The 13,220-nt window shown below is 33.9% G+C and overlaps 1 protein-coding gene and 1 long non-coding RNA gene across 23 annotated transcripts in view; one reads left to right on the forward strand and one right to left on the reverse strand.

Moving 5' to 3' along the window:
* slc4a11 (solute carrier family 4 member 11) overlaps window positions 1–13,220 on the forward strand; it is a 176,500-nt gene that overhangs the window by 75,691 nt on the left and 87,589 nt on the right. For 9 of the 20 annotated variants that reach the window (XM_068212856.1, XM_068212858.1, XM_068212859.1 and 6 more), the window contains one exon: window positions 12,594–12,626. The exons of the other annotated variants lie outside the window; for them this stretch is intronic. In XM_068212856.1, coding sequence (XP_068068957.1) covers window positions 12,594–12,626 — 33 coding nt within the window. The remainder of the gene's footprint in view (window positions 1–12,593; window positions 12,627–13,220) is intronic. 20 annotated transcript variants of the gene reach the window in all.
* Window positions 1,370–5,975, reverse strand: LOC137487374 (uncharacterized). Of its 3 annotated transcripts, none has more exons than XR_011010632.2 (7): window positions 5,266–5,975; window positions 4,909–4,964; window positions 4,454–4,507; window positions 4,229–4,350; window positions 3,734–3,848; window positions 2,972–3,083; window positions 1,370–2,025 (listed from the first exon to the last, which is right to left on the reverse strand). It is a non-coding gene; the product is annotated as an uncharacterized lncRNA (long non-coding RNA). The 3 variants fall into 3 exon arrangements; XR_011010633.2 differs by having other exon boundaries at window positions 4,229–4,347; window positions 5,266–5,332; XR_012389204.1 differs by having other exon boundaries at window positions 5,086–5,332.

A 13,220-nucleotide genomic window follows, 5' to 3' on the forward strand; every position in this document is an offset into this window, starting at 1 on the left:
AGCATGACTGATATTTTGAGCTGATTTTTGAACAAACATTGTTTGTAATTGCAATTGGATATTCTGTAATGTGACCAAACAATTATGTGATGTAAATGTCAAATCTTTATTCTTAAAGGTTTAAAGGCAGATTTTTGCTCCTGAGAGCAAATTGAAAAACAGCTATTGTTAATATTTTTGAAAGCACTTTGTTTTGATGGTCCTTTTTAACCATTTTGTTGACTATGTTGCATTGCGACTAAATGTCATGTAGGTGGCACGGTGGCTCAGTACTAGCACTGTTGCCTCACAGCAAGATACTGTTCGCTGGTCAAGTCCCGGCTGGGCCATGCTGGCATTTCTGTGTGTAGTTTGCATGTTCTCCTCATGTTCACGTGGGTTTCTTCCGGGTGCTCCGGTTTCCCCCACAATCCTAAAGACGTGGTGTAAGTGAATTGGATAAACACAATTTTCTGTAGTGTATGAGTGTGTGTGTGTGTGTGTGTGTGTGTGTGTGTGTGTGTGTGTGTGTGTGTGTGTGTGTGTGTGTGTGTGTGCGTGCGTGTATGTGTTAGTGTGTGTGTGTGTGTGTGTGTGTGTGTGTGTAAATGTGAACGTTAGAGTGTATGGATTTATGAGTGTATTTCTCAGTAATGGGTTGCACCTGGAAGGGCATCCGCTGTGTAAAACATATGCTGGAATAGTTGGTGGTTCTTTCGCTGTGGCAACCCCTGAAAAATAAGAAACTAAGCCGAAGGAGAATAAATGACATCTAATTCTCATTAGAGTTCTAGTAGACTGTCTGGTGACACTGCTCCACCAACAGACATTCTCCTGAATATAAGAAAGTTTGCAAGTTAATGTCAACTTACACTAACGGTAACCCTTAGCCCAACCTTACAGTCTACTTGCACTTTAATGAGAATTAGTTGGCATGTAGTTGCAGTGTAACTTAAAATCAACAAACTGTGTAAAAGGGATCATCAAAATACCCTATTTTCTATTTTTCCCGCAAAAATTATTTTTACAGCATACCCATATATATTTTTTCATTTCCTTGCCACAAGGCACATGTGAAACATGTTGATAGTGTGTTGTTTAATTCACCATGCCCAAAGTCAGCTAATACTATTAAAATCTGTTCTTTTCTAAAACTTGTTTAGTTTGGTCAAGCCAATTTCGATTCATTAAAACTGATGAAATTGTTATGATGCAAGGGAAGGTGTTGAATGTGAGGGTGGTCTCACAAATATTGCACATATTGGTTCCTGTAGGTTAGATCTTACTCTGCTGGGTCGTTTTATTCACTGGCCTCTGGCAATCCAGCATTTTCTAAAAATGTTCCCCAAGTTTCCCTGCTTTGTGAGCTCAGCCTCTCTCTGTAACTCCTCACTGTAAACGATTTCTTGTTAAATTAACAGTAAGTTACTGGCAACAATTATCCAGTAGCTGCTGTATTTCATAAAACAGTAACATTACTGTAATACTAATTACTTTAGTATTAGATTTACTGTAAAATGTAATACATCATTTTACTGTTTTCTTTTTATACTGTAACACCAATTACAGTAGTAATACACATACTGCAAAACTGAAAACAGTATTTTACTGTACATTTTTACCATGCAGAACTACGGTATTTTAACGTTACTTTCATTATTACTGTATAGTATTTTACAGTTATTAAATGTTATTTTATTGTATTTAACAGTGCTACTTTATAATGAGCAAAAAAGTTCAAAAATTGCACAAATGTTATTTTAACTGTTCAAGAAATACAAGAAAAATAAAGAAACTGAAACTTTAACTTCACAATAAAAGTTTATTGTGTAAACCCTACTGAAACAGTAGCAATTATTCAATATAACACAGCAACAGAACACTAATGAAAAATTGATCAGTAAAACCAGTCAACAATTAATGCATCAAAAAGTATTACAATTTTAAAAACAGATGAAAATACTGCTACAAGACACGAAATGATGAAGGCCAAATGATGTTGTGGAAAACGGACAGTGAAAAAGGGCAGGAGCACTTCTGGTGATCCTGCAAAAACGACAAGCAAAATTAATCACTGGAGTAAAAACTAATCATGCCTCAAATTATTTCATTCATTCAGAAACCAAACACCGCACTGCTGTTTTATATTTATAAAACACTGTTTTTTATCGTTTTTGTTGACAAAATACAGATTGTTGTCTATTTACAATTACACTAACGTTAATGGGGAAAAGATCAGTCAAGTCAACACTAGTCAAGTGTCCACACAGGTATGTAAAAAATAAAGTCTCATCTTAACTTAATGTCTGACTCTGTATAGCTTGAATATCTGATTACATGACCACACTAGCGCTTCCATGAATTTAAGAGGGGTGAACACAGTTAATTCTGACCTTAAGAGGCTACATATTAAAAATAAATAAATAAATAAAATAATCTAATTTAACGTGACTAATGTTAATCAAGTACTTTTAGGCTTTTAACATGTGAAAATCTACTTCTAACTTACAGACAAGATTACATTAGAGAACATGAAAGCCGTGGGTGATTTAAAAAAAAAATAATACTAATGATAAGTTACTGACATTTGGTTCGCATTAAACAAAGTAATCACTAAGCATTCATTTTTGGCAAAATCTGCCGAAAGGCACAGCAACACGATCAAATGTGTTAAAGTTGAGCAAAGAAATGAAGAGTAGTCAAGCAGTCTACTTCATGAAATGTTTGTGATAGTATTTTGCGGTCAATTAGTATTACTGTATTTCAATATGCAGTGATGGCATGTCAGTGAGAAAAATAAATATTATTACACCTCTCCAGTGACATTTCCTCAAATTAAATCATCATAACGTTACTGTGCACAGCATCAGTAAAACGTTAAGAATAATTTAAATACCAAATTTTTAAACAGTCACTGCTAATTACAAACTAAAATTAAAGATAGGCTTACAGAAATCCTGAATGCATGATAATATGAAGATTTATTACTCACTGATGTCGAAGCACTGCCAGGTTGTCAGAGATGTAGACAGGACAGAATATGTGCCATCAAATGAGCTCTTGTGCAGTCTTTGTTGGACATCAAGGTAGTATGTTCACCCACACTGTAAAAAAATTAAAAATCTGTTATTTTACATGTTTTTTTTCCCAGAAGCTAGGGTAATAGAGTCATTTAGTTAAGTGGTTTAAAATAATTTTATTTATTAAATACTTGCTTACCCATATATAGATGTAAAAGTAACCAAAATAAATAATTCATTAAAATGTGTGGGATACTAAGCATGTTTGGTCTACAGAGAGAAGTAAACATTTACTTTAAGCATTGATCCTAATGAATTTATTTCTGAACTACATCCAACCTCACCTCTGAAACAGCATTTTTGAGCATTTAGATCAGGGGTGCTCAACCCTGTTCCTGGAGATCTACCTTTCCGCAGAGCTTACCTGCAACCTTGATCAAGAACACCTGTCTTTATTTACCAAGTGCTCCTTCAGATACTATTTAGTTTGTTTAGTTGCGTTTGATCAGGGTTTGAGGTAAACTCTGCAGAAAGGTCGATCTCCAGGAACAGGGTTGAGCACCAATGTTTAAGACAATAAAAAATAAGACATCTAGATATTTTATATTCAATCATTTGTGAAATTTAAATGACTTATATTCAGTATACATAACATAAAATTAGAATAAGAATAAAAAAAGAATAGTCTATGCCAAATAAAATACTTCAGATCTAAATAAAGCAGGTGTTTTTACCTAAAGGTTCCTTTCCTTCAGTTAGTTTAGTTGCAGATCCCTCCACATCTGTGCTTTATTTGGTTCTTGACTTAAGAGTAACTGGTGTCACATTCCAGGTCCATCACAATCTGAGCTAGAAAGACAATATGGCAAAAGACAAGACACATTTAAATAAGTCTCAGAATAAAATATTTAAAAGGATAGTTTACTTTTCTGCCACCATTACTCCATGTGTTTTAAATCCAATAAAATTTCTGTTAAACTCTAAAGCAGATATTTTGAAGAATGTTAGAAACCAGAAACTATGGACATCCATATTTGAACCAAATTTCTTTAAAAAAAATATGAGTTTGTGTTCAATGGAACAAAAAAATAATCTAACTATTTTGAAACAAGTGGAGGATGCCAAAGATGCCATTATTTTCATTTTTGGGTGAACTGTCCCTTCAATTCAAGTGTCACGCATTACTCATAAAAACTGATGTATCGCTTGAGGAAAACTAAATCAAGTACCTCCTGTGAGCAAGCAGAATCATTATGCCATTGTATTCAGCCAACTGACCCAGCCGAGGCTCGAACCAGCAACCTTCTTGCTGTGAGGTGACAGCACTACCTACTGTGCCACTGCGTCGCTTCTGGAAGAAGCAAAAGAGGTTGTACATGAAACTCCTCACAACAAATCTGTGAACAACTTGACATTTCAAAATCTAATCAAAATGAGGAAGACATCAACATTACCTTGAATAATCAAGTGAGGAGAGATTGGTAGCATCAGTTTTTCAGCATCAATTGCTGTAGTTGCAAAAAAGATAAATATAATAAGAGTAAAATAAGACTTAACATTTAATAATCTAAATCTATGGTACAACCATACAAATCTGTATGGGGTTCAAATAAATTTGTATACAAATCATTCCCTACACCTGAACACCAAAAATAAAATGTACAATTAATGACACAATAACGTTATACAATAAGCTCATTAACCAGTGAGAAATAGACAATTAATATGAATTATGTTAATATTAACGTTAGCTTAAAAGACATCAACTGAATTTTATTATCAGCTCAATTTAATAAAACAGTTTAGACTTGTTTCATTGTGAGTTTAGTGTGAATAACTAACTTACAGTTTACAAATCTAACCATAATGATAACTTGGTCATAATGACCACATGAAGACCAGAGCTTACCTTAACGTTAAACGTTTAACTTTTCATGGTGACTTTGCCTTCATCTCAGTGTTGTGCTGAAATAGAGAATTCATTAATGCAGTTAACCCCAAGTAAAAGTTACGTTTTTTTTTCAGGTAACTTAACGTTACTATGGTCAAAAACTCACTCAAGATAAACTCACTGTAATTAAGTTACCTTATCTAATACCTCGCAAACACTACAAACACGGTCTGGCGTCGAATAACGTGACATAAGTACCTAACTTACAGTACAACTAAAGTAACTTGGTTAATTATTTTAAATTACACACACACTACACGGAAATATACACAAAACAATCCTTTAACGAACAGAATTGGACTTTTAAACACTTACCGAGGATGAATTCACTGGAAGAAAAGGCGACAGGTGGATTTCAAATTAGAAGAGCCGTTGCTTGCCTGGTGAAGGTCGAATCGAGTCGGCTCGGCTTTATGAATCGGCTCCTTAGAACAGTAAAGAGTCGAGTCCGCCTAAAACCGATTCCTTTTTGTATATTATTGTAAGACACAACAATGAATCATTACTATTTCGTTATACTGCTCGGCCACACACATTTATACACATATTGCTGAATGTGCTTGTGAACACGTGTGATAAAATAATTCCCGAGCAAACGGTTCAATCCGATTCGGTGTCGTTTGTGTGCTGAACCGAACCAATGCAAACATGGTATTGATAAAATAGTAATATTGTTTTTTTCTTCTCACTTTACCAGCGAAAATATTACATATATCTGACTTTAACAATAAGAATAATGTTCGCTTGAAGTGTTTTGAGAATTAATATTTTTTTCTCCCAGGGTTCATTTCACACCAACAAGCAAATATAATGGCGGATGAGAAAAGCCAGATCATATCATAAATATTGCGTTTAATATGTCACCAAATGAAGTTTTAACAGTTTTTCATGCGAGAATGTAGTTCTTCCAAACTCAAATCTGTGGTTTGTTTTTAGATATCATGTCTAATTTTAAGTGTGCTTTGCCGATAGGGGAGATTCTGACCTCCAGGGGTTGACGGCGCTCCATCACTCATGTATCCGGCAAACCTCATGCTTTAATCGGCCTAGACATTATTGAGACATGCCCTGTCTTCGATGACTATAATAAATGTGTTATGAAATAAAGTTTTAACCGTTTTTCATGCGAGAATGTAGTTGTTTTAAACTGAATTCTGTGGTTTATTTATTAAGATAGTGCGTATTTTAAAATGTTGTTTTGAAAATGCGGAGATATGTGACCTCTACGGTGGCCAATATGGGCGCCCAATATTCTTGAATCCGTCTAAAGCAGGTTGGTCACTCTGACATTTAAGCTGACTTTGAAATCATTTTGTTTGTTTAACAGTCTTTGGTTACGTGAATCAATTTATTTTTGTTCCAATTTACGTTTTGGTTTAGCACAAAGTTCTGTTTATTAAATATTATTTAATATTTCTATGTTGCCTTATAAAGTGCACCTAAAAATGGAAAACCAGGGGACAGTTTAATGCACTGAACAGTCTGAAGAAACTGGTTAGGTTATTTACTTCACAAAATAATTTGTCTAAAAATAAATAAACATAATAATCATAATATATAGTGTGTGTGGAGTTGTTCTTGGTCATTTGCAGTACTGTATTTAGATGCACAGTAACGGATTTTTCCCCAAAATTCATTATAAAATCTACAGTAACATACTGTTAACCATGTTTACAGTATAGAAAAGTTAAAAATACATTTTTATACTGTGAAAACAACAATATATACAGTAACACACTGTGCACAGCTTATACAGTAAAAAACTGTTGAGAAATGCAGTATAATACTGTGAAAACAACAGAAATCGTTTACAGTGCTCTCTTGGGAAGACTGACAGTTTTCAGGAAACTTCTGCATACTATCGGCTAGAGCTGATGCCACACCACCAGAGATTCAGATTAGAAACCTGTTTTAAATTATGCAGTTTTTAATGATTAAAGTGACTGTGAGACTGTTTTTGGCAAGATGAAAGCTCATGTGGCTCATCTCTTCATTTATGTATGGTAGAAACCCCTAAATTTACAGTCACGTTTGAAATTAAGCCGCTGAATAATACTTTCTGCTAGAAACACTTCAGAGTGACAGAAGTGAAGGGATTTTTTTACATTGTATTTCCTGAAGTCATACCTGATGATAATTTACACCTGATATTAAAAAGCATTTTGATCGATTGGATTAAAAGTAGATGTGGCACTAATAAGGCCCGGGACAAACAAAGCTGATGTCAAAGAATAAGCGGTGACTAAAACTAACTGTTGTCACCTATTTTTGGTTGGGTTTGGTCAAACAAGCTGTGTGGGAACAATCTAGAACGAACCACAGCCAACTGAAATGACAATCTATACATAGTACTGAACACATACAAATGATAAACAAAGCAGCATATACATATTATTTGAACAGTAATTTGTTGATCATCACAAAAGGATTTGCTCTTACAAATATGTCTGATAAGCTGATAATATATATTTTTTGCAAATATTTTATAAATGCAACAAAATAATAGCTGGCTTCTTTGTGTTCCCTCTTGACATGCATCCTTTACCTAGTTCCGTCACTTCAGTTTTGTTGTTGTGCTCTGATTCGCAGCTGAACAGCCAATCAGAGTGCTCTCTTTGATCTTTTTCTCTCAAACACCCTCTGATGTGAGCGTGATGAGAGACCAAAGCAATAGACTCTCACCGGCACTGCCCAATGGCCAGCCGTCATTAACACTTGTTTAAATTAATAACTTTTGTCCACTTCCAACCACTTTGTTGATTTTTGAGAGGGGAGGATTGATGGGAAAGCATATGTATTTGCTTTTTGATTTAATATTGTGGGGAAAAAAAAGCAATTTACACATAATGCAAAAGGAAACAATACAGATACACAAAATTCTCAAAACACAGTGGGTTTGTTTTATGATTCTTATTTTTCAAACCTTCAAACTAAATTTTTTCAAACTAACTTTCTTTTAATGGGCACTTTAAAGGGGATTGTTCCCCCAAAAATGAAAATGAACTCATTTATTCTCTCGTGTGGTTTTAAACCTTTTTGGGTTTCTTTATTCTGTTGAACACAGAAGATCATTTGAAGAATGCTGGTTGCTGACACCCATTGACTTCCAAGGGTCTAAAGAAAAAAATATATCATGCAATTCAATGGGTGCCAGCTACTAACATTCTTCAAAATATATTCATTTGTGTTCAACAGAAGACAGACACTTAAACAGGTTTTGAACAAGTGAAGGGTGAATAAATGATGACATATCTTGTAATGTTTCAGAATTAGGCTGTTTCAACTATATCTGAATGAGGTCAATAGAAGACGACAAGTTCAATACCATTTAGACACCATTTACACCTCTATTCAGCATTGGCCATTTGTGTTCTGACTGACAAAAGTGCATCTTAATTTTGGATGTAAACAGGGTTAAGTTTTGTTATTCGAATCAGAAATCATTTTAAATAGGCTTCCTGGTAGCAAATGACAATTTACCCCTCTCCTTCCACAATAAATCCTTTAAATTTAACAGCATTAACCCAAATATAAATAAAATATTGTTATATTTTATAGTAAATACAGTTTTAAACCGTGTTATAGTAAAGCAAATTGGGTAACACTTTATAATAACTACACACTATGAATCATTCATTAAACATTAGTATGTTGTGAATTCATTATTTGTTAAGCATTAACTATACATTAAACTATAACTGCACCTACAAATGCTGTATTCTTTACTCATAAGTACATTTAAATGTGCTTAATAATTGTACTTTTATAAATTGTGATTGATATTTTTATTACTAAATTAAGTATTGCATTATTTACAAACCATTACTATTTAAGAGTAGTTAGGGTTTTTTAAGGTCATTCAGAATGAATTAGTGAATGATTAATAAACTATTGAAATCAAAATTTATATATATTATTATTCAGGCATATACTGTAATGATGGTGACTATATAAGTTAATAAATGCTTTATTAACTCAACTTCATGTAGTTTTTGACCTAATCTAAAGTGAGGACTATTTATGCTTTTTTGAAAATCTCTTATAAATGTCAATTAAAAGCTCAGTATCAAGTGAACAACGCATCTTTGCAGTCAAAATACAACATAAAATTGGATAAAAAAACAACAACAATATAATAAATTAACAACATAATATGATGCAACATATCAATGTTATTAAGTGAAGTTTAAACTGCACAATAATTTTATTTTGGTTAAGATTGCAAAGATTTATTTTTCATTTGATACAGTTTCATTTGTGTATCTTAAAATAAATAGAAATGAATAAAGTTGTTTTTTGTTCTTTTTCCTGTTTAGAACTGAGCCTTTAATTGTCATTTATAAGGGATTTACAAAGCATAAATAATCCTCACTAGATTAGGTCACAAAACTGGAAGAAGTTAGGTTAATAAAGCATTTATTAACAAACAAATTAACTATTCACATATGCCTGAATAATAAAATATATAAATGTTAATTTGAATAGTTTATTAATCATTTACCTATGCATTCTGAATGATCTTAAAATGCCACCAACTTGTTTAAATAACTGGTTTGTAAATAATGCTATACTTAATTAAGCAATTAAGAATTAATCATTAACAAAGTATGAAAACACAATTAGTATACACATTACACATGTGCTTATCAAAGAGCATTTGTAGCTGCATTTATAAACTGCTTACTAACGCTTTTTTATGTAGAGTTAATGCTCAACAAATAATACATTCACTATATGCTAATGCTTAATAATTGGTTCATAATGTGTAATTATTATAAAGTGTTACGGCATATTGTACTGTCTATTACAGAATTACCATAACAGATTAATTTAACAACTGTACTACAATGTTTCAAAAACATTATAGTACTTACAATAAATTACTAAAGTATTTTTTGATACAAAAACAATGCTATGAAAACGTCTATATATGTATGAAACAAAAAGAAATTATAGTTCAATTCACATTATAGATTTATTATGAGCATCAGGCCTAAATTAATTACTTGGAGCAAACTGAAACTACACACATGGCTTCACATGACTCCATCATTCAGCACCAGTAATGATTTGTGCACATTGCACATTCTGAGTGCTTGATGCTAATTGGACTGTAGATTTCACTTTGGAATATAAGTCACAGCATGTTTCAGATGATTAAAGAGATGGTTCACCCAAAAATGACAATTCTGTCATCATTTACTCACCCTTCACAAAAGCTATTTGAGTTTCTTTCTTCTGTTAAACATAAAAAGAAGATATGTTGAAGAATGCTGGTAGCTGGCTCCCGTTGACTTCCATAGTAATATTCAGAGTTGGGTGTAACGTGTTCCACCGTAACACTTTACGCTATTCTAATTACATTTCTGGGAAATGCTGTAATGTAATAAATTGCATTTTACATTTTTCTTATTTAGATTTTTGGTCTTGTTTCTTGTACAAATATCTAAAAATTCTTAAATCGAGAAGCATTTTCTAGACAAGCAAAACATTCTGTCTTATTTTAAAAAAAAATATGCCAATCTTAAGTGAGTTTTTCCTTAAAACAAGCAAAATAATCTGCCTGTGGGGAAAGCAAAATAATCTTGTTTTCCTTTTAACATACAATTATTTTGCTTACCCCACTGGCAGATTATTTTGCTTGTTTTAAGGGAAAAATTTACTTAATTTTGGCATATTATGTCTTAAAATAAGACATTATGTTTTACTTGTTCAGAAAATCACATTTTTCGCTACAATGTCAATTAATAAGCAAACATTTTTAAATTGCTGGAGAATGCAGGCTGAAATAACTGCTGACAAAAGCGACTGTTTCTTCAAGAGGAAATACAGACATTACTTTAATTTTATTTGAAATATTGCTGTGAAGTTTAGCCTATGTCCACTCTCTAAAGAACTTTCCACTGCTTTTAAATCGACCAACAACTTGTTCGAGCACTTGAACAAAAAGCATTCAATAACAATATTTGTCACCAAGGAGGACACCAGCGCCAAAAAACATGCCGGTCCTACAAAGACTAAACAGGCTAAATTGGACTTTTGTACAGGATCGTTAAAAAAAAAAAAAAAAAACAGGTTTGGAACTAGTGAATGATGAGAGAATTTTAAGTTTTGGGTGAAATTTTTTAGTCTTTTGAATAAGTCAAGCTGCTGTGGTCAACCCATTGTATTGTTTCTCAGTGAATATTACATTACTGTAAGAGCTGCAGTTTATTTTATTGTTTTAAATTTAACTTCAAAGTAAAGTAAGTAATAATCTGATTACCTTTTAATTTAAATAATTATTAATGTAATCAGATTACAATTTTCCAGTAGTAGTCAGTAATTTGTAACCTATTAGTTTTTAAAGTAACTTTACTACAGCACTGGTAATATTCTTCCTACTATGGAAATCATTGTATAGCATCATCCAGCATTCTTCAAAATAACTTATTTTATGTTCAACAAAAGATGAAGAGTTTAAAACCACATGAGGCAGAATAAACTGTGATGCAATTATAATGTAATTTTTGTTTTTGTGTGAGTTATCTCTTTAATAAAACATGACTTATATTCCTAAACTTGTATTGTAGGTTGTATGTCATAATTGAGGATCATTGGTTTCACCACTTGACACTCCTGATGATTCAACTTGTACACACTCACAAATTCACCTAGAAAGGAATAAATGAATAAAATCCACTACAATAAATGAAATATTCATGACCACAACATATAGAATCCCACAGCATGTAAATCCCCTCAGGCTGCACAAATGTGTCATTTCCCTCAGAGATTTCCTCAAGCTGACAAGCACGCTTTTTCTGGATCGTATTGATCGTTTCCGGCTCACCAGTAATCTCTGTGTTCTTATCATCTTTGCCAAATTCGCACTGAATACACACAGAATATCATTCGGTATCCCGGGCACCAATTAAGCCCAGTCCCTGACTTTACTGTACCACAACAGTGGTCCAACCCAACACTGCCCCTAATCTGCACCCGGACACTGTCAGACTATGTGATTGGTGAGATGTGAATTATCGTTAGTCAATTTTCAAATTTTTTTTTCAAGTCCAGAGATGATACGTTCTCCCTTGTCTCTGTTGCTAGGATACATAGCTCACATGTGAGCGAGAATCACATTAATGATATGAGCCTGGGAACATGCAAATGAACCCATGTGTGATTGGATTATGAAATGTGAATGTCATGAATATGATAATGTATTTTCAGAATCCATGAATGAGATCTAATTGTGAGTGCATTGATTGTGCGCACGCACTGTGGGTGGTCAACACACATGCGAACGCACACGCAAAGCAAACTTTATCAGTCTGGGGATCAAATTAGAAGAAAATGGAAATAAAGATCTCATTCAGGCACATGGAACGATGGGGAAAAATCATATTTCATCAGAGTAAAGAGACCTGAGCATCTGCCTGACAACCCAGCCCCAATTAGTGCGAGAGGGAGGTTTCGGTGCGTCTGTGTGGGTGGATGGTGGGCTTCTGAATTTGTGTCTCACTCTTTCTGCTTGCTTTTAGGGTTCACAACATGTGTTTCTGTGCTCAGCCCAACTGTAACTCTTTCCTCTCCAAGCTGAACTCTGTTTCTGTGTGTGTCTCTCTGTGTGTCTGTGTGTCTTCGCTTCTCTCGCACAGACAGGTCGGCGAATTTCATTTTCTATGACAACGGTAAGAGCGATATGATCAGATGTGTGGGATATTACCCACATTCATGTGTGTTTCTCCCTGATGTTTCCACTGGATGTGATTGACACGTACCATTAGTCCGACAGACACGCGAGTGCCTGTTTTCTTATTCCGATCCATCAATTTTCTGCATTTTCCAGTTGATGCAGTGACACAATCCAATTTGGAATCGGTATCCACACATTTGAAATGACAAGATTTGGCGTTGTTTTTTAAAAAGAGTCGTTGCTGAATGCCGAGCGGTCCCCCATCCCTCTCTGTGGTGGAGCTTAAAATTGGGCTGTATCATCTCCTCTCTCTCCTTCTCATTCCCGCCTCATTGCCGCTCGGCTGATTGGCTGTGCATGGATTCCGCTGTTGTGATTGAAAAAAAGTCCACTGTCATTCTGATGTCTTTTTCTGCTTAATATTTATCTAGCATACACACACACACATATACACACAGGAGCGAACAGACTTTTTAATATCTCAAGGAAAACACTTTAGTGTGTGTGTGAATAAAAGCATCTCATTCCATCCTGATGTCCAGGCCTCTGGCTGTTATCAGAAAGGGTGAGGTGGGGTTGGCCTAGAATA

The sequence above is a fragment of the Danio rerio genome, chromosome 13, assembly GCF_049306965.1.
Source record: "Danio rerio strain Tuebingen ecotype United States chromosome 13, GRCz12tu, whole genome shotgun sequence".
Classification (NCBI taxonomy): Eukaryota; Metazoa; Chordata; class Actinopteri; order Cypriniformes; family Danionidae; genus Danio; species Danio rerio.